The sequence below is a fragment of the Sander lucioperca genome, chromosome 20 (assembly GCF_008315115.2).
Source record: "Sander lucioperca isolate FBNREF2018 chromosome 20, SLUC_FBN_1.2, whole genome shotgun sequence".
NCBI classification, from domain to species: domain Eukaryota; kingdom Metazoa; phylum Chordata; class Actinopteri; order Perciformes; family Percidae; genus Sander; species Sander lucioperca.
In genome coordinates, this window is record NC_050192.1 from 8092153 (window position 1) to 8113187 (window position 21035).

The 21035-nt window shown below is 38.9% G+C and overlaps 1 protein-coding gene across 10 annotated transcripts in view; it reads left to right on the forward strand.

The window, feature by feature from the left end:
• The window catches only part of anks1b (ankyrin repeat and sterile alpha motif domain containing 1B), a 233045-nt gene that overhangs the window by 188018 nt on the left and 23992 nt on the right, over positions 1–21035 (forward strand). For 9 of the 10 annotated variants that reach the window (XM_031313332.2, XM_031313331.2, XM_031313333.2 and 6 more), the window contains one exon: positions 714–866. In XM_031313332.2, the coding sequence (XP_031169192.1) occupies positions 714–866 (153 nt within the window). Of the gene's footprint in view, positions 1–713; positions 867–11345; positions 11668–21035 lie in introns of those variants that run through there. The other variant, XM_031313340.2, reaches the window with a different exon arrangement.

Here is a 21035-nt window from a genome sequence, read left to right on the forward strand (position 1 = left end):
GATAAAGCACTTTCCTCTTCTCAAAAAAAAAAGAAACTTTTAACTTTTGTCTGCCCTCACATGTAGGCACACCCGTGCTCAACTCAAGGTGGAGAATGTGGGATGTTTGTGTGAAGCACCATCAACTCTCTGAAGCTGTATTGACTGTCAAAATGGAAGTGAATGAATTATGATCTATGTGCTACCCTCACAAAGTATCTCACTTAAGGCAATAACACCCTGCTGTTGGCGTCCTATTCTGCCTTTTTTCCAAAGTTAGGCTTTTGTTTATTTGTTACATTATATACAGTACGTGATGAAAAATTGAAAAACATGAAAAATGCACTCTTTTAGAGCTCAGTATTGGTTGAGTATGTTATATAATAAATAGGTATATTGGCTGTAATTTAGTTAGCATTTGTACAGAGCGTTCCAAGCTTTCAAGCTCCAGGTCAAAGGCAGTGGACCATATGGGCAGAAAAATGGCAAACCACCTCTAACATTTCCTCACAGTATCCTCTATGTTTATGAGAACATGAAGGACAACTCAGAGAGAGAACAAAGAAAACAAATTCATGTCATGAAACCTTCCAAGCGGCGAGTGTACAGAGATATTAACGTAGTATTCTCAGCAGTCCAGGATATGTTTCAAAGTCTTGTAAAGAATGGCAGAAAAAGTAATAACATGTTGAAAATACAGAACTTGAAAGATCACTTTTCTGTCTGTAATGAAGGTGCGACCTGTCGGTTACGATGGCAACAACCCCACGTCGGTGGCAGAGTGGCTGGAGTCATTGGAGCTCGGTGACTACACCAAGTCTTTCCTCGTCAATGGTTACACCTCCATGGAGCTGGTCAAGAAGATCTGGGAGATCGAGCTCATCAATGTAAGTCACAGTTATTTTCACTTCCTACTTCTGTGTGCAGTCCTGAAAATGTTTCATTTTAAAGGATAAGGCTGGTGATATTCTATTTTCTGGTGATATTCTTTCCAACAATTCCAATGAAAAGACTAAAGTATTGTCTGTGTATCCAAATCCTGATTAATCTTGTTAAGTCGATCACATACACTGTCCTTTCATGTAAACACTCACCAGTGCGCCAAATATGTATTATTCCATGGCTGAAAATAGTCCCCAACAGTTGCTAAATACAAACACACAGTGCCTGGCTGTTGTAGGAAATTACTGAGCCTTTTTAAGGAAAAAAACAATATAGTTGTGACCTGTTTTTTAAGGGGCACTCCACCAACTGTTTACACATTAAGATCAGTATACCAAAGTCTGAGAAATTAACCATGATGATGGTTTGACAAAATGCTAGCTTTTTGCTTTCAAACACATCTCACGGTCTTCATCAGAGTATGCTCAGTGACACAATGTTCTGACCAAGGGCCGTGGAGTTTAAAAGACTTGACCATTTACCAGGCAGGAAGGACTAATGACAAATACTACTGGGTTGCATTATGGGAAATGTAGGAAACCATTTTTTTTTTTTTAGTTTGACCCAAAGTAGGAACTAAATGTCAGAATGTCTCTGGCTCTGCTGCTTCAATTTTGACCATTCTTTTTTTTTGATGTCTCTCTCAAGTCCTCCGACTTTCTGAAAGTAAAAAAAAATTCTTCATTAGAAAGGAATAGGCTTGTGGCTGAGTGCCACAGACAGGGTAGGGAAGTAGGAACGTATTGAGAGATGGACTAACACATTGTTAGTTTTCATAATTTCATGGGAGTTGTTGACAATAGGAAAAATATAGAATAACACCAGCTTTATCCTTAACAGGTTTTACAGGGTTTAACAAGGTTTATCTGCTACCTGGACAGATATGACAGATTTCTCACTGGCTTGTCGCTTGAAACAACTTATTTTTTCAATCAAGTGACGCAATCTTGATACTAATAGAGTAATCCCTCTTGTGTCCACATACAGTATTATCTCTTATTTTAAATACATTTTTGAGTCGAGTCAAATTTCTCCCTCATAGACAGATATTAACTACACCTTTTAAGCAGTGGAAAACTGTTTTTTTTTATGGATATATATATGGATATATTTTCTTTATGATAAAGGACAGCAGTGGCACAGCTGTGGCTTTTTGAAGCTGAATGCTTGTTGGCTTCTGTCCTCATCTCTCACCTGGGTGACAGAGTGAATTTGTCTCCTGCTCAATAAATCACACTCAGGCCCCATACATCAGTAGACGCACAAGCTTTGTGCTTTGGCTTTTTATCTGAAACAATGCTGAAGTCGATGTGAAAGTTCCCTCTGTGGAATACATGCAGAGGCAATACCCAGTGTGCAGAATGCCCATCAGGCATTTCTTCTCATTACTGTGTAATTCGTGCTAAGAATGCAAACAGGAAGGAGGTGCATTTTTGCTGTTATATAACAGCCTTACTGCATCTTTTTTGTTGTTGTTTGCTTATTCTCTAATTTGCTTCTTGTCATACCAGCTCTTTGTCTTGCTGTAGATGTTTGTGGTTTAACATTTGCAGTAATAAAAGTGCGAGCAGATAGTTTGCAGCTGCTTTCCCTAGATTGAATTCTCTCCTGTAAATATCAGTAATGGAGGATGATAACAAGGTTTGACATTTGAACTCCTATGTTACCAACATAAAATCTTAAGTAGAGATGGGGTATGCTGCAGCCTGATCTCATCTGAGTGATGTGCTCCTTTGGTGCTCCGAGTGTAACGAAATCATGCTCGATTGCAGAGGGCGCCTGCCTGGCTGATTTCAATGAGAGAGGAGGGAAGGGGTGTTTTTCCTTCCCAGCGGAGGATAAAGTGATAAAGTGATGAGTGATCAGCTGGAGGAGGTGGACGGGGAGTTATATAAGCATGTGGGATGCAAGATGTTTCACAGCGCTGGGGATACCGCCCACATGCTGCGCATGTGTGTGTGTGTGTGAGTGTTTCTGGATGCATATGTGAGATAGAGAAAGTGTTAATACATGCTTTTGTTTTTATGTGTTTTTAAATGCATCACTTTTCAAACACAAGCCAAACTATACATCAATCTCCTTTCTCTTATGGAAAACAGAGGAGCATTAAAGTCTAAATGATGTGCATATGAACTACGTACTCCTTCAGTACTCCCATTCAGAAATTCATGTGCATGTAAATACGTATATTGTATAGCATAAGGATTCTGTCTATATGAAGAATTCACATATAATTCTGAGTAAAACGGCAGTGCAGAGTGAATCCACTAGAGGCTGCACAAGTACACAATAAGGCCAGAAGTATGTGTCCACATACATTTGAGTACTGGGATTGTTTATCAGGACTAGGCACTTTAGACAATAGGATGCATCCAACTTTGTGGTAACAGTTTGGGAATGGCCCCTTCCCATTTCAACATGACAATGCCCCTGTGCACAAAGCCAAGTCTATAAAGAAATGGTTTTCCTAGTTTTGTTTGAAAGAACTTGACTGAGTGGCTAACACTTAATTTTATTGGTCCCTTAACTTCACATTTTACATTTTCATAGAATTAACTGACATTTCATTGTAAACTCATAGGCAGTTTCCAGATTACGAGACACTTCACTGCTAGAGCAGCCCTCCAAATACTAAAGCATACTACTGTAAAATGAATTATAAATAAGGCGTCATCAAAGGAAACCTTAGATGCAGGTTGTATTTACTTAAAGGGTTTGTTAGGATCTTTTGAAGTGGGGTTGTATGAGGTACTTGTCTATAGTCAGTGTATTATCTACAGTAGATGGTGGTCAGCACGCCCCCAGTTTGGAGAAGCAGGTGACACTGAAGCCAAGCAATGTACTGCTGCTGTTGACAGGGTATTTTAGCCAACAAAAAAAGGCCCACGGAAAAAAATCACCCTTGACTGGCCTGCACAGAGCCCCTACCTCAACCCCATCCAACACATTTTGGATGAACTAGAATGCAGACTATACCACTTGGCTGTAATGTTCAGGTGTCTACATACTTCTGCCTATGTGGTGTATTCATTTGAAGCCGATCTTATTGATTGTGCAGGACTGCATGTGAAAGTGTGTGTACCTGCTGTACAAGCTGTCCTCATGACTGCGTGTCACTGCAGCAGTTCACTGAAGTATTCTCTGGGGCGCTGCAAAAGTCACTGCTGTACCTGAGAGAGGTGTGTGTTGTATGTGTGTGTGTTGTGTGTGGTGTGGAGAGAGATATTGTAGTGGGAGGTTAAAACAGATGTGGGGAAGGACATATAGATGTAAGATAAATGAGGGGGATGGAAAGAGAGAGAGAAAAGAGGACAATTTGGCTGCTGCTTTCATGTAATCACCAGATAATTGCCGTTGGCAACAGATGCTGTGTTGTCCTGGGAGACAAGGCAGGAGTGTTTAGCATTGTTGCAGTATTTCAAAATATAGGGGCGCGTGTGTGTGTGTGTGTGTGTGTGTGTGTGTGTGTGTGTGTGTGTGTGTGTGTGTGTGTGTGTGTGTGTAGGGCTGGGCGATATGGAGAAAATCATATATCACGATATTTTTGACCAAACACCTCGATGTCGATATTGCAACGATATTGTAAGGTTGACAATTGGTGCTTTCACAAAATATCTTCCACATTTAGATTTTAGATAAATAACCATCATAATGTGGATATAATGACTAAGTGGTTAAAGGCAAATAATAGAACAGCTAGAACAGTCTGGTAAATTCAGAAAATGACACCACTTTACTGTAATGCAGCCTTTGAAACCAGGAAAAGACTAAACTTACCATGTAACGATATTACAATTCTTCAAAATCTAAGATATCGATATAATATTGAATTATTGCCCAGCCCTGTGTGTGTGTGTGTGTGTGTGTGTGTGTGTGTGTGTGTGTGCGTCTCCTCTTTTCCTCTCATGCTTTGTCAATCCCCTCTCTCCCCTCTCTCCATGCATTTTTTACCTCGTCTTTCTCCTCCTGCTCTCCCTTCTTCCTCTTACCTGCCTTTCCATGTAGATGTAACATATTGACAAATCAATTTAGTCCAGAATAATATTCGTTAAAAAAAGTATACCATCATGCAGATTAAGTCAGGTTTTCGCGAACATGCATGTACTGTATTTGGACATTCTTTCATTTGGAAAAATATCTAGTTGAATTTCAATTAATTCCAGTGGAACTGCTGTGATTCGCTCATTAGGACACAACAGTGTGTGTGTGTGTGTGTGTGTGTGTGTGTGTGTGTGTGTGTGTGTGTGTGTGTGTGTGTGTGTGTGTGTGTGTGTGTGTGTGTGTGTGTGTGTGTGTGTGTGTGTGTGTTTGTGTGCGTGTGTGCGTGTCATCAGAGTAGATTGACTCATCTGAGTTGCACCTGGTAACCTGAAGGTTAACTGTTACATTTAGTCTACAGGAAGGATATTAACAGACTATCCTGACTTTTTTAAGTAGATAGTTACTGTAGGTAGGTAGAGATAGTCAATAAGCCTTTTAGGCAATTAAGAAAACTCAGATGCAAACTCATGTTTTTACTGAAGCAACTGCTGAGATGTGAGAACAAAGTAGGATGAGGCAAGAAACAATTTTTTATTAAACCAAACTTATTTAAAAGAGAAAATAAAAGGGAAACGCTACAATTATTATCCAACCTGTACGTTGTACACATCCATTGCAGTCTACAGAGTGTACCGTTCTACTGTAGTGAAGTATGATACACAATATTTCTTAACAATAAGTTGGTGTAATAAGTTTGCAGACTTCTTTTTATTCCCACATCTCAGAACACAACTTGCTCAGTAGTTGTATTATTACTTGTAGAAATGATGGACAAAACTACAAAAATAAGACTTGTAATAAATCAGAATTATTCTTTATCTGTTTGTTTGCAAAAGAAACACCAGTTCTACGTCATAGAATAAGGTGTACATAATTACAGTTAGTATAGTCAATGTACATACAGTTTTTCATTGACTGTTGTGACATTTCAGTAAAAAAAAAAAAAAAAAAATACTGTATTTTATAGACTGAAGACTTGAAATGAAAACTCATTAAATTATACTTTCTATCTTTAAATTATTAAATTAATCTTAATAATGAATAAGAATGTGTTATTAAAAATGGATGAGTACTGTAAGTGTGCACATACTGCTTATAATTGGAGGGTGTTTTTTTTTTTTTTTTTTATTATTACTTAATTCTAATATTAAACTAATCACATTCAGATTAATGTACAGTACTGAGCCACTTTGATTCCACCGGTAGTGCTAACTCGATTGATAGCAAATTGTAAAAATCTTCATAAGCGATGAATCTTTAAGTAATTTATCAAGTAAAGTATGAAACATGGTGGTTACTACACTACAAATAAGTATGCCAATCTTTGTCTTTAGGGAGCTACTCTTTAAGCTACTTTGTTCCCTTAATTTCCCCCTGAACCCAAACTAATTTAGAGAGCTATGATCAGGTACTTGAGAATGTAATAGCCAGATGATATCCTTTGATTGGTCCATGAGAGGAAGAAGGGTAAATGCTGCAAAAAAAAAAGACAGATCCTGCATACAAACATGAATGCCACATGAATGAACATGACATTTTATTTGCAACAAAGATGGTGAAAATACACCTAAATATAAAGATGAACATAACATCAGTAGTCAATGCTTGGCATGCCAAAAAGCTTGTTTATGTTGTTAATGTTTAATATTTGATTATTGTTGTGTTGGTGTCTCTTTTATCCATCAGTAGATGAATAGACCCCCTCATATACATATTATTTTCCCTGCAGTGCAGTGAGCTGCAGACACATCATGTAGAAATCCACATGGAGGTGCTGCTGCCTCTCAGTTCAGTCAGACCACCTTGTCTTAAGAAAGAAAGTACAAAACAACTGCGTCAAGGCTGCAATTGTCGTCAAAGGCAATTGCTCTCATTTCAAGTGATTTCTCATAGAGCCCAGAGGGAAGCAGTTAGATGGATTTAGTTTTGGAGAGTCACGTTCATGACGGTGGAGTGCAGATAGTTTCGGTGCTCAAGGAACAATTCCCTTAATGTTTTCTAGATAAGTGGACCCTGATATTACGGAGAAGGGTGCCTTCAAATGTGTTTGTGTGCAAGTGTACATTTTGTGTGTCCTTTGTTACCTGTATACTGTATTGTGCTTTAAATGAGAAGCATTTGATTGACGGTCTGAGATTAAAGGAAGTGAAGTCTTTCTGGTTTTGTTTCTTTAGAGTTGTTACCAATCACTTTTTTGTATTGTGACCCCTTAATATAAAGCAACATCTGCTCTTTGTGATTGGTTGCATGTATTTACATTGTGAGTTAGGTGAAAGAGGAATTTTTTCCCTCTGAGATTGCTTCATTTGAATATTTTTTGGAGGCCTGAAATAGAGAAAGTACAGTATTTCATAAGACAGAACCAAAGATTGGAAAAAAGTGAAAAATATAATAATTTTATTATAATTTTCTTCATTAGAATATACTTTATTCTTATTTTTCTAGCTGGAAAATCCTCTTGTGAGCCACTAGATTAATCTCACAACACCATGTAGTAGGAGTTTGTAATGTAGATGAAGTTTTATATCATAGTATATGAAAAAATAAATGTTGCCTGCCATAGCGATATAATTAGGTCATAATTAAGAAACACTTTATACCTAAAATCGCCAGATAGGAGTTCCTGTTTTGGGCTGATCCAGTGAAATAGAGTAAATATTTGACAAATCAGTGTTCTTCATTGTGTCAAATCCTGCCAGTACAGTGTCAAAACAATTGCAGTGGTCTAATACAGTAGTTCCCTACCTCTTTGTCTTAAGTCTGTTTAAAGTGAAGCAGTGTTTTCTTGCAACGCCTTGACACAGGTTCCATATATCTATGAGTTGTGAGAAGTTCAGCCATAGAGTGATGTGCCCTTCTCAGATTCTTTCATTTGAATCATTAGAGTTTACAGGCCAGAATAGGTACAACTATCTGGTATCCCACAGTATAAAAGCAAGACTAAAAAAAAAAGGTAGAAAAAATAGCAACATTTGTGTAGCAGAAATAGGAATGGTGGAAGAAGTATTCAGATCTTCTACTTCCAAGTAAGTCCTACATTCAAAAGTAATAGGAACAAAATGTGAGCATCATTTGAATGTTGTAGCTGGTCAAGAAGGAGAAAAATACTACTTGAAATACTAATCTATCGTGCATCGTATTTTATAAGCTGACAATAGGTTTTGTATGTAAAACCTTAATCTGTAAAGTAACTCGTAAACTCGTAACTATAGCTGTCAGACGAATGTAGTGGATCTGAGTGAAAACTACAGTACTTCCCCCTGGAATGTAGTGAACTGGAAATATAAAGCAGCATAAAATAGAAATACTCAAGTAAAGTACAGAGAACTAAATATTGTACTTAAATGCAGTAGTGTAAATGTACTTAGTTGCTTTCCAACAATGTATTTCCTACCTTGTCGGTCATTTCGCAACCTCTTATTTTCTGCTTCATGTCTGTATCTTGCATGAGAAGTCCTGTTAGTGTGTGTAGGAGTGTGTGTGTGTCCTGACTTGCCCCTGCATTCCCCACTATTATTACAACATGTCATTTCAAGAGGTATTTATACTCAAAACACGGAATGTGTTCTGAAAATCTCGAAATGACTAACTGCGTGTGTGTTTGTGTGCGTGCAAATTTGTGTGTAAGCGTACGAGGGGTCCAAAATAAATTGAGGACAGTCATGAGAGTTCAGCCTTTCTTCTACCTCTTGTACTTCGTTGCCATGACGGCTACTAGTTACCATAGAGACTAGAGATATGTGCACTTGGTATAAATGAAATGTGTTTGTGTGCGTGTGTGTGTACTGGATTGCCTTTTCCTGACACTATTCCAAATACTTAATGTGTGTGTGTTTGTGTGTGTGTGTGTGTGTGTGTGTGTGTGTGTGTGTGTGTGTGTGTGTGTGTGTGTGTCATGTTCCTGTGCTCATCACCTTTTTTGTCACCTCTCCAAATGGACAGATTGTCTCACATCCCAACACCAGATGGTTCCTGCCTTTGTTAGACACTGCAGGATTAAACCCTATATATCATACAATAAGACCTACACACACATGCATCCAAACTTTTGTTAGTTTACTCAATGACAGATTTATGAATTTTCACACCAAAAAGGCGTCTACATGTTTGCATGGCTGTCACACACGTATTACACTTGTAGGTTTTCAGATGTGTCCGATGTGTTCAAATGTGTGAGGATATTGTACAGTACACGGACAGTATGTGTGAAAGGGAGCGAGTAGTAGCTTTTCGTGTGGGTGGATTTGCCTCAGGACTGCAGTGTACTTCACCGGCCCAGCCTTCCGATATTGCTCTCCTGCAGCCTTATTTGGCATTTGCACTTCCCGTTGTAGCGCTCACCGTGCTGGAGATAGTGTGGGAGGTATCAGGAGATAATGTGTGTGACCCCCCACTGATTTCCCTTTATTTCTCCTTAATGTTATGGTAAGTAAAAGCAATAGGTTGATGAGATTTGTTAAATATTTATCCAAAATGATGAAGAATTATCAGCTTTGCTTTAGGTGTTAATCAAATCTAAAGCTTCTGTCTTTCTTTCAATAATAGATAATATTAACTCTTAATTCCAAAATCTAAATTCTGTTGGACTTGAGAATGTTTTTACCAACTCATTTCTCTTCCTTCCCTTATAAGTTCTGTTGGATTTGATTGACAGGCATCACTCAAGTCCATTTAGTGTTTGTGTCGAGCTTTCTATCATATAACATTGTCTTCATCCGCTGTTTCCAAGGTAAACGAAAAACTTTGAAGCTCAACTATTGAGCCAACATAGATTAAAAGTCCTTAAAGTGCTTCGAAAAAATTGACATTTTAACATTACAATTTCACGACAATTTTATGAGAACTGGGCAAACTTGTGATGAACATCTTGTGACATGATTAAAAAACTCCAGAATAGCTACTAAATTTACCTCGAGATGATGAAGTTGAGTGCATTTGTAAATTCTCACATTTACACGTATAGTTACCTAATTAAAATCTATATTATAGTTTTTAGCGTTTCTCAGAGAGGAGGCAATAAGGAGGAGTCATGCACTATCTTTAATTTTTCTCCTACTGGATGTCATACGTAGACTTGTAAAAGACAGAAATAGACAGAATGACGTCGAGCTTTGTGGGTTGAATTTCATTTATGTGACGCTTGCAGTGACACGCATACGAATATATACTCTTATACATAAACACATTCACATGTTTAATATAATGCACCAAACACGTACACACACAAGCACTGGTGTGAGTGTCCTGTGGTCAGTTGATTGATTTTTCAAGAGGACACGTAAGTGAGTGAGGTTTCAAAAAGGTTTCCAGATGAGGATGTTGGGTTGTTGTGGCTAATACATCCTGCATTTATTCATATATTACACAATGTTGCTCTGAACTACATGATGCCTCAAGGATCATTGCTAAAGAGTAATCAAGATCAAATAAATGGGAGTTCTTCTGCTCTGAGCTATTTTCTGCCAAACGTTTAAACTTGTCTGCATCTGTAGGTGAATAGAAAAATGTGACACCCTGCGCAATGGACTAATAACATAGAGTTGCAAATCGGAAGGCTTTTTTTTTGTCTGAAAGCATTCCTGAAGTAAAAGTCTCATTCATTTTCTACCACCACAATGTTAGGTGACACACTTCCAAAGCTTGGATAGGCATCAAACTGTAGAATGCTCCAAATAATAAAAAATTTTAAAAAAAACTAAGTGAGAGAACATGTGGTTCTTTGATAAAATAGCAAAGGTACAACAGGCTTGTGTACATAGAAACAAGGAGAGAAGTCGAACGATGATTCCCAGTGAGCATTTTGTAGAGAGAAGGGTTCATTTAGGATGAATTTATCAACTATGGTCAGGTGTTTTGTGCCAAATTGCAGCTTGATGCATCATGTGTTTGATTTGTGTCTGTAGTTGGCTTCTTCTCTATAGCAACAGTGGCTAAGGCTAATTGGCATTGTATTTAGAGCTTATGTGCGTATCACACTGACTCATACTTAAGGATATAATTAGAGAAATAGTTTAGCATTTTGGGAAATACGCTTATTCATTTTCTTGCCAAGAGTTAGATGAGAAAACGGGGAAACAGCTAGCTGTCCTATTCTTTCAAAACAAAACGTTGTAATGGGAATTAACAGTGGGGTAAATGAAGACATTGTGACGATGATACTATTATTGTTGAACTGTCTCAACTCATGCTGCATACAAACAAACACATTTACACTCCTTGTGAACCAGCACAAGCTTGTCTCTGTATGGGCCCAGAGTCTCCATAGTGACGAGATGGAGAGGAGGAGGAGAAGAAGGGGGGAATGTAAACTGGGTAGGAAGAGAGTGAATGCAGGGAGAGGGAGTGTGTGTAGAGAGAGAGCGAGAGAGAGAGAGAGAGAGCTCAGGCAGAGACATGTAGGAGATGTAGTCTGGCTGCCGCAAGCTGAAGAAAGAGGAGGAGTTGGTGAGCGCTGGAAATCTGCAGAGTGCGAGTGAGAGAAAGGGAGACAAAAGCTGGTGGTGAGGAGGCGAGGAGTAAAGCTAGGAAAGCCTGGCTGAAGACAGAAGAGAAGGAAGACACACTTGTCTTGGACTGCAAGAAAGCAACAGCAAAGAGGAAGAAGAGAAGAGTGCGAAAAAAGAAAGCACAGAAGGAGACAGAGGAGCGCAAACTGAAGACAACTCTACAACCTTTCATTTGGAATAAGTCCAGTCTTGAGGAGAGGTGGGTAACCGTGCTGATAGCCAAGACAGGGAATGAATGATGAAGAAACTGTTAAAAGCTTTTGTTAAAAGCAAGAAAAGAGATAGAAGGGACACGATGATGAGCCATTGATCCTTTTGTTCTCTGCTTGCTGATTTATTTATACATCTTTCATGCTTAGCGAGGCTGAGGTGATTACAACATACGGAACGCTTCCATGGTGCTCAATCAACACTGCTGACTAGGCTGATTTATTGGCTGCGTGTGTGTACCGGAGTTAGAGATAAATGTTTTTGTGCATCTAGTGTGTAGGAGTCTGCCCTTGAGCCACCTGAGCGAATGAGCTTAGTGTTGAGCTTTGATAAAACTTAAGTTTATTATTCCACAAGTATCATAACACGAAAGCAAGTTATGCCTCTTATTTTTGTCTCTTCTCTGTGAATTCCAATACTTCTTAATAATAATAATAATAATAATAATAATGCATTTTATTTATATAGAGCTTTTAACAACACTCAAAGACATTTTACAGAGTATGTGTATGTTAATCATACATTAAAAGCAGCTCTAAAAAGGTGATTTGAACAAGGACAGGTTGGTGCAGTCGGATGTGTTTGGTGAGAGAGTTCCAGAGGGAGGGGGCAGCTATAGAAAAGGCTGTGTGGCCCCAGCTCTGGCGCTTGTTTCTGAGTGGTAGAGACAGACATCATTTGAGTCATATTACCTTTCTCAGTTGCATTAGAGTTATTTAGACGTAAGGACTTATCTTGACATTGTGTACTAGGTATATTTTTGGTTTTCTTGAACAGAAACTCAATTCCTGCCAGAATTTGGACCAGGTTAGAAGACTTTCTAAAAAAGCAAGTTAAATCCCAGATCAGATTTCAGCAATTATTTTTTGTAGTTTCAGATTGAGTCAAGTGAAGCAGAGAAAAAGAGCAAAACGCTATAACTACTACAGTTAAACCCACTCAAATCCAAATGCCTCCCTAATTTGTGTTCTAGCCTCATATGCATGCACTAACATACTCTTAGAAGATGTTGAGAGCAGTGAAATCTGGGACGAGACCCAGAAAGAATATATTTGCTATATATAAGAGAGGGAGGTTGTTGGTTTGTAAGGGTCTGTGCTGTTAACACAACTACATATTTAAGTGATAATCATGATGTGTGAGGGGAACTGCAAACATTCATTGGCACAAGGAAGGCTTATCCGATGTCATATGATGACTCTTTTCAGGTTTTTAATCTCTGTTACTTTTTCTAGACCTACTTTATGTTCACAGAATTTGGTAACCGCAGTGATTACCAAATTATCTTACCTCCACATCTGTTGAAGGCTTCCTCACTTTGCCTTAAGCTGTCCTAAATCCACTGGAAACCAAGAGTTAAACAGGGGAGATACATTCATATTTTCTAGCCTGTTTGGACTTGAATTCCAACAAAGATGATGGGAAACAAGGAAGCAGTCATAGTGCAAGACTTAACGGGGAGTAAAAGTGAGGACCTTGAGGGAGATAAGTAGAGGGAAAGAATGAGACAGGTCCCAGCAGGACGACGTAAAGAGAAGTGTTTGTCTTCTCCCCACTATTAAAGAGCAGCCCGGACAGAGAGATTGAGTCGGCAATCCTGCCAGATGCTTTTTACCTCAGACTCCGATTGATCAATCATAATCCTGCCTCCTGTTTATCGAATCGTAACCATGGCGAGTCACGCCAATAGATTCCTCTTCAGTCGACCGACATTAGTCAGTAGGCAGCCCAGAGAAACCACAGCTAGATGGATGATGCAGAGAGACATTCCACAGACAAAGGCTTTTAACATCCAATAACTGGAGTATTGATGCTAAGGGTTTAAATTCTCAAAGATCAGTTTTGTTATGCTACCAGTATTTTCAGGAACACAAATGGTTTTCAATTTTGTTAACTTTACCGTATCACCGCATTCACAGCGTTAACACTTCTATTTCACATCCTTCAGTCATTTACATTAGTAGGGAAGAGTTTATTTTGAGACTGAACCGGGTCACAAAACGGGACCACAGACCGTAAATCAGCCGATGGTTGTTTTACTCCAAACTTTTGGCGACATCAGCAGGTTAAGTAAGGTGGTCGAGGCTTAAAGTCTTACAATTGCTGTCTATATGTTCTTACGTATGCGTGTATAAACATCTGAGTGACATCTTGAATAAAGTCAAAGCAAGGGCATAGCATCTTGCTTTGGGTAAAGGTTTGGTCTATCTATAGCACCACAGCTTTGACCTCACTATTAGCCACTTGTAATGTTTGGCTACAGTTACAGAATTATTGACATATCTTAAACAGATCAGGAGCTCTTTGTAACTCAAAACATAGTCTTGTTATAATGTAAGTGTTTACTAAGTGGAGATTTATGTGTCACTAAATTAAAATAGGTCGCACCACTCAAATAAGTTTTTATGTAGAGATAAATCGTAACAGTTACACCCAACAATTACCAGGTGGAACTGTGTGGTACTGTAGGCTAACTGATAGTTAGCCTAGATAACGTTGGCTACATCATATATGTACTGTGAAATATGGTCGACCGAAGACTTGATCAAAATGCTGTTTAATACCAATGTAAACTATGATTTCAAATAACATTTCACAAAAATAATCACAACATACCTCAAATTACAATATGATATGCTAATAACGTTAGCCTTAATATCCACTCTTATCTCTCAAACACACATTTCTCCATGTATGTATATGTAAATAAAACAACGTATGACCTACATTTACAAAAGGATTGTCAGTTTAATATATTATTTGCCCCCCTAAAACTAATTTTTGCTACAGCTTGTGATGCTACAATCACTTTATTTAGTTAATAGTTTTTGATTGGACATTGCTACAAACCAATTTACACATTACTTAAGTTTTAATTGTGCATCCAAACATAGTAAATTACTAGCCAAATATCTAGTTGAAAGTAGCTACAGTAGTAGTGAAAAATGTAGGTAAGACTTTACTCATAAACTTAGTAATGAATTTACAAATCGCTGGTGCAACACAATCCATTTTTTGTCTAAAGTGTAAACATCAGATAAACACATAGTAGCAGATGTTTTTAGATTGGACACAGATGCTCCTTTGCTGTAAATTATGGTGCAATTCTGATCACTAATGTAAATACCAGAAGGAAATTGGCACATAAAACACAACACTGGCTACTCCTTTACTTGCATTCGGTGTTAGAAACAAGCACCGGCACCAATATTCAACTGTTCCTCTTTTCATTTTAAAGTTTTCCCACCACACTGGGAATCATGAAGGCGTTACACAGCATGCTGTGTCTCAGAAGAGAGTTTACAGATGCACATATGGCTGCAACAAGCATCCTATTAACCTGATCTTATATCTGTAGCCTTTTTTTCCACCCAAATGTGCATGTGCCAGTATGTTCCTCACCTCACTGACTCTGACTGGGAGCAGCTGTTGTATGTGTGAACTCTACTACCGTATATCTCTGACGTTCAAAGTAACAAACGACGTAAACTTGACTCCAATGGGCACTTTCTCTGTTGCAATATCAACCTTAACTGTGTTATGTCATGTGGATATGCATGTCACACAAGCTGCACGGGTCACACACACAAGGTTGTATACACATGATTGACAAAAGGCATTTACTATTAACCACATTTAACCATCAGGAGCTAAAGTAAAATGTGTGAAATGAAGCCTAAGTGATCAAGGAATTAGATTTTTAATTTCTCTTGTCTTGTCGTTGTGCTATGTAACAATGTGAACATAAATCCATTCGGTAGTTATAACTCATTACCATTTTCGTCAATGTGTAATGAAATCTAAACCTCTCTCTACATTTTTAGCACACTAAACACTTACATTTTTACAGTTTGAAAAGGCCGAAGGTGAATAAACTCCTTGAAGCACCCACACCCAGATAGTATTGTAGTCACACACACACACACACACACACACACACACACACACACACATACACATACACACAAACAAACATACATACACACAAACAAACACACACGTGCATGGAGGTTCACACACACCGGTGCCTTAGGAGAGCTTGTGCTCCTCTGCAGTGTGAAAATTGGTTCTTTGGGGCTTTGAAGTATTTATTAACCTAGAAAAATATCATACACCATTTCCTGTCTTATCATATTGGCAATTAAATTCATGAGCTCCTCTGTGTATGGCAAATAATGTGTGTGTGTGTGTGTGTGTGTGTGTGTGTGTGCAGAAGTAAAGCTTTGAGAGATCTTATTTCAACACACACACACACCCTTCCAGCCTGTGCTTCGTAGTTATAGTTCTCTTGCTATTAATGGAGATATATCTGTCTCCATGTAGGCGGCCTTATTAACGGCCCGATCTCATTGGCTGCCTGTTGTGTCAGCACTGAAACAAGCCTTCCTATTGGTCCCTGTTGGACATCATTTTCAACACATCACCCTTTGCTGCAACTTCCCTCTGCTCTCTGGTTGCTAGGCAACCAGTGGTCTCTGGTCTTCCCCTCCCAGTGTGTGTGTGTGTGTGTGTGTGTGTGTGTGTGTGTGTGTGTGTATTTATATGGCTGTGTGTTGGAGCGTCCGTGGTTCTAAACAAAGAGATGAAGCTAAAACCTTGACTTCACTGTTGATCCTAGCCTAGCTCACAGTTGCTTGCTTTCTGAGGGTTATATGTTGTGTGTGTGTGTGTGTGTGTGGTCTATTGAGTCCAGGCAAATCGATACTCATCCTTCCAGCAGAAAAGCTCCACCTCCCAACAACACACACATTAAGTGAGGGATGGAGCGATGAGGAAGGACCCGGAGGAAGGTGGCTGGCTGTGATTAAGTATTCAGGGTTAGAAAATGTCGATAATAATCGGGGAAAAAAATGATCCAAGCATTGTTGCTGTAAATGTCTCTGCTTTCACACTCAGTGTGTGCTGTGCACATTATCCACATTGCATCAATGTTTTTCTATTGATTGCAAGATGGAAGCTAGTTTCTTTTATATCCCATATTAGCCAGCAGATTTAGTACCACAGCCCTGGCATGATTATCTGTTAATGTTTATTCTCAAATTTAATTCTTGCCCAAAGCCGCTTCACATGACTTTAGTAATTATACGTCTCAACCAGGGCTGTTTGAGTCCCAATTCCAAAAACAAACAAGACACAACGTGTTATTTACTGAGTTTTAGAGGTGGTGGTAGGCAGATTTTGTTACCTTCAGACAGAGTCAGGTTAGCTGTTTCCAGTCTGTATGCCCAGCTCAGCAAACCGGCTGCTACTGTAGCTCCAGCTATATCAGGGTGGTATCAATCTTTTCATCTTAACAAAAAAGACAAAAAGGGTAGAGTTGCTAATCCGTTTTCAGTGTATTTTTGTTTTGACAAGAAACGGTCAGATTTGAGATATTTAGTCTAAAAAAATATCAGAATCAGCCTTTAAGCACCCAATTTCTTAGAAATATTCCAGAGGATGTGACCTTCATGTCAGTGGTAGCCACAGCCCTAAATTCATCCTCTGAGATGTCACTCAGACAGACGGGCTATTTGCTGATCAATATAACCGTTCAATTGGCTTGTAATGTATTCTGACTTGGGCAATTTAAGTAACCTTACGCCAGTGATTCTTTGATTTGGAAAAATCGATGCAGGATTCTTCAAAGAGTTTATGCCCAACCCCACCATTAGCAGACAACGCCTGGGGGATTCAGGGGCCTGTTGATATCACAGAGGTCACAACCTCTTTGTCTGCAGGGGAGAGGTGGTTGGTCATATTGACATGAGCATGGAGAAGGTAGATACACACAGCGAAAGCGAACAAATAAAGATGGACCAATCACATGCAGTTTCCAAGGCTGAAGAGAAGAAGCTCTTTAATGTGCAACTGCACAGCCTCTTCTTTTATTAGGCCAAATCACTGACACTCTCACACTATTTATTCTTCTTTTAGCCTCTCTTTCTTTTATCTGGATATAGCAAAAGGGGGGTGAAAGTAAGGACCAAGTGGGAGAGACGGAGCCGATGATGAGAGGTAATTAGAGGTCAAGGGAATCAGAATATGGACAGAGAGTGAAAAGGGATATGAGGCCGATGAAAGGGATATTTAGGCGAGTCAATGTAGATTAAACAGGAGCAGAGAGACTGATGAAAGCAATTTCAGTCCCTTCCTTCTCTATCATTAAAACTATGTGCTAGCTTGAGCACAGACAGTGACTGGACTGTTGGTTCCCTCACTGGGTTTCATGCTCCAGTGAGCCAACCAGCTTCCAACCTCCCCTCCAGTAGAAAACAGAGAAAAGGCTTTTTGTCTCCAGTGTCCTGAATGCGAGAGGTCATTGTTAATGTCCCCAATCACTGACGCATACCACTTATCCCTTATTGTTGCTCTGGTTTCCTTGCAAAATATGTCTTTTTGTCGCAGCTGTCGTCATTATTCTGCGGTCCCTGTTGTGTTTAAAGAGGTGAGTGTGTTCGTAGGGTTTTCTTGGAAGTTTATACAAGTTCAGTATCTTCAAAGAGGGCTAAATAATCTCAATTCTACTGGGAGATGTTTTGCATGTTTTATGACTTGTTGCTAAATTGAATAACTTGAAGGTGGAACAGTTTACATCCATACACAAATATTTGAATTGCCAGGAATCAGATTATTTGTTTAATTCTTGTAGTAAAGTGACAGCAGGCTACAGAGAGGAGATGGCTGTGAGAAAGCACAGCTCCTTTACCCATATGTGTGGCAGCTAATCTGTTAATCAAGCCCGTTCAATCTGGGCTAACAGGACTGTTAACAGGATTAGTGCATTGATGGAGACACACACATAAGACACAAACATAGCAGCCCAGCCAGCTACTAGAGGCAAACAGCGTCCCAAATCACTTCATACTATGGTAATAAAATCAAGACCAGAGGGTAAGTAACCCTCATCTAGCCACTCAGTGACACCACTGTTACAACGCAAAGAGAGAGAGGGGTAGAGAGACATGGGCAGGGAAAGAATGATATCATTTCAACTCCATGAGCTCTCTAAATTGATTTGAATAGAGTTGAGCTTAAATAAATGAGTGGTTAGTGCGATAGCAATGGATAGAAAGAGAGGAAAGCGGTGCAGAGTGGTGTATGGTGTGGTAGCTCCACACTTCTCCGGTCAGTATATGCAGCTGCTATGGATATAATTTAAATGCAAATGGGGTGATTCTGCAGTCAAGCATTACAGAGAGAGTGAGAGCGTGAGTCTGTGTTTTAACAATAACGGCCGGGTTGCATTGAAATTCTCATTCATTTTTTGGGATAACAATATAATCTTCTACCCCAGGTAGAAAACAGAAACAGCTGTTTGTGTGTACTCATCCACGTGCGTATGTATATATATATATATATATATATGGGTGACTGCTGCGGCTCTGTGTTGCCATGGTGACAGTTAAACTTCAGGATGAGATTGAGGCTTCTACTGTAGTTGAAGTAGATGCTGTTGCATAAGACAAAGTGTAACACAGATACACAGAGATGTGCACCATGCAACGCAATGGCTGTTCTCTCTCTGGAGTACTGTATTTGTGTATTTGTGTGTGATGAAACAGCAGCATGAGGACTGGTGTCACGCGATAGCCCCTCAGGAGACAGGGAAGCAAGAGAATGAATATTTCATAACCTTTACTACAGTACCCAGGTCATTTTGTACTGTGAGTTTTTAAAAACCTACATTACTTATAACACGTCATATAAATTAATCTCAAGACAAAAATAGTTTACAATCTAGTTTTACTATTTTAAGGACATCAAGTGTAATTTTCTTTCACCAGTGGAGCAATAACATATTTTCATTAGACTGCAACTTGTTTTCATTATGGATTTATCTGCAGATTATTTTATCAGCAAATCCATTAATCATTTGGTTTTTAAAATGTCAGAAAATAGTCCAACTGCACATCACAACTCCTTAAACCCAAAGTGATGTGGTTTAAATTCTTGTTTTGTCAGACCTACAGTCAAAAAAAGAAAGATATTCAGTTTACTATCACAAAAGACAAAGAAAAGCAGCAAATTGTCACAATTAAGAAGCTGGAACTACAAAATGTTTGGCACTCTTTAATAATGTCTTGATCGATCAATTATAAAAATAGCAAATTAATTTTCTATCAGATAAGAGATTAATTGACTTATCGTTTCAGCTCTAATTTTCATTTCACGATTGACACTCAACTCTTGAAACAAATGAAACTGTACTCAAAACTAGAAAAGTGTAAAGTAATGTCACCAGTAATGTTTCATTATTTTCAATAATGTCTTTAAAGGCATGGTTGGTGACTTTTTCCAATATACACTTTTTTGTATGTTGTTTGAAATGGTCTTTACACCCCGACAGCAATAAATAACTTATGGGCTCTGAAAAAGGAGCAAAAAAATATCTGTAGCTGCTGTAATCCTGTAAAAACACCCACCGTTCACTGCTTTGCGGTCCGCTTGGTCAGAACCAATTAAATGCCTCCTTGCCCCGCTGCGCGTACTCTATCCCTCCCATGTACAAGCCTGAGCTAAAAAACTGTAGTCATGTTTGTTTTAAACATTCGGTGTTTGCTTACCGGTGAATGAGACCTGAAGTAAAATTGCAGCCCTTTCTCTGCTCTGAAGCAGCAACGCAGCGGTGCTCGTGCACGTCTGTGTGTGGGTCGGAGCCCCGAGGGCACGGGGAGGAGTTAGACGGAGCCCCGAGGAGATGCTACTTTTAAATCTTGCTAGTTTTTCAACATTACCAACCCTGCCTTTAAATCAAGTGTAATTGTCTTTTTACTGGTGGAGTGATACAACAACGCCATATTCTCATTTCATGAAAGAGGAAGCGTTCATTTTCAAAAGTTAAAAGCCCAAGATTAAGAACAAATCATCTGATCTTAATGCACAAAATTCAGATTCAAGAGACCTAAAGAGATGGAGGGAGGCAGAGATGTTGTAGTATGACTGACATTGTTTGTCCATAAAGGATGGTGTGTAAGAGAGAAAGAGCCGAGAATGAGCTGTGAGAGAGGAAAGGGACGATAGGAGGGGAAAGATGAGTGAATAAAAATTGGCAAAGGGAGCATGGGGCGGCCATAATACGCCAATTAGTTCCACTACCCGCTAGTCCCAGCTCTCCTTTCTGTTTCCCTTTGATCCATCTAATTTTAACAATTAAAATACATTGTTTCCATGCAGGGAAGAACAGCGTAGGGTGTAGTTTAACCCGTTAGTAGCTGCTATGTTTTTTTAACATCCCACTAATCAAATTGTCTTTTTTTTCTTATTTACTGTATGACATGAAATAAAATTCATGAAACCTACAAAGCAAAGAAAACAACAAGAGGAAGTGTTTAGCATTTTTAGGCTTGCTTCATACATTATATATAAGTTGTTTGC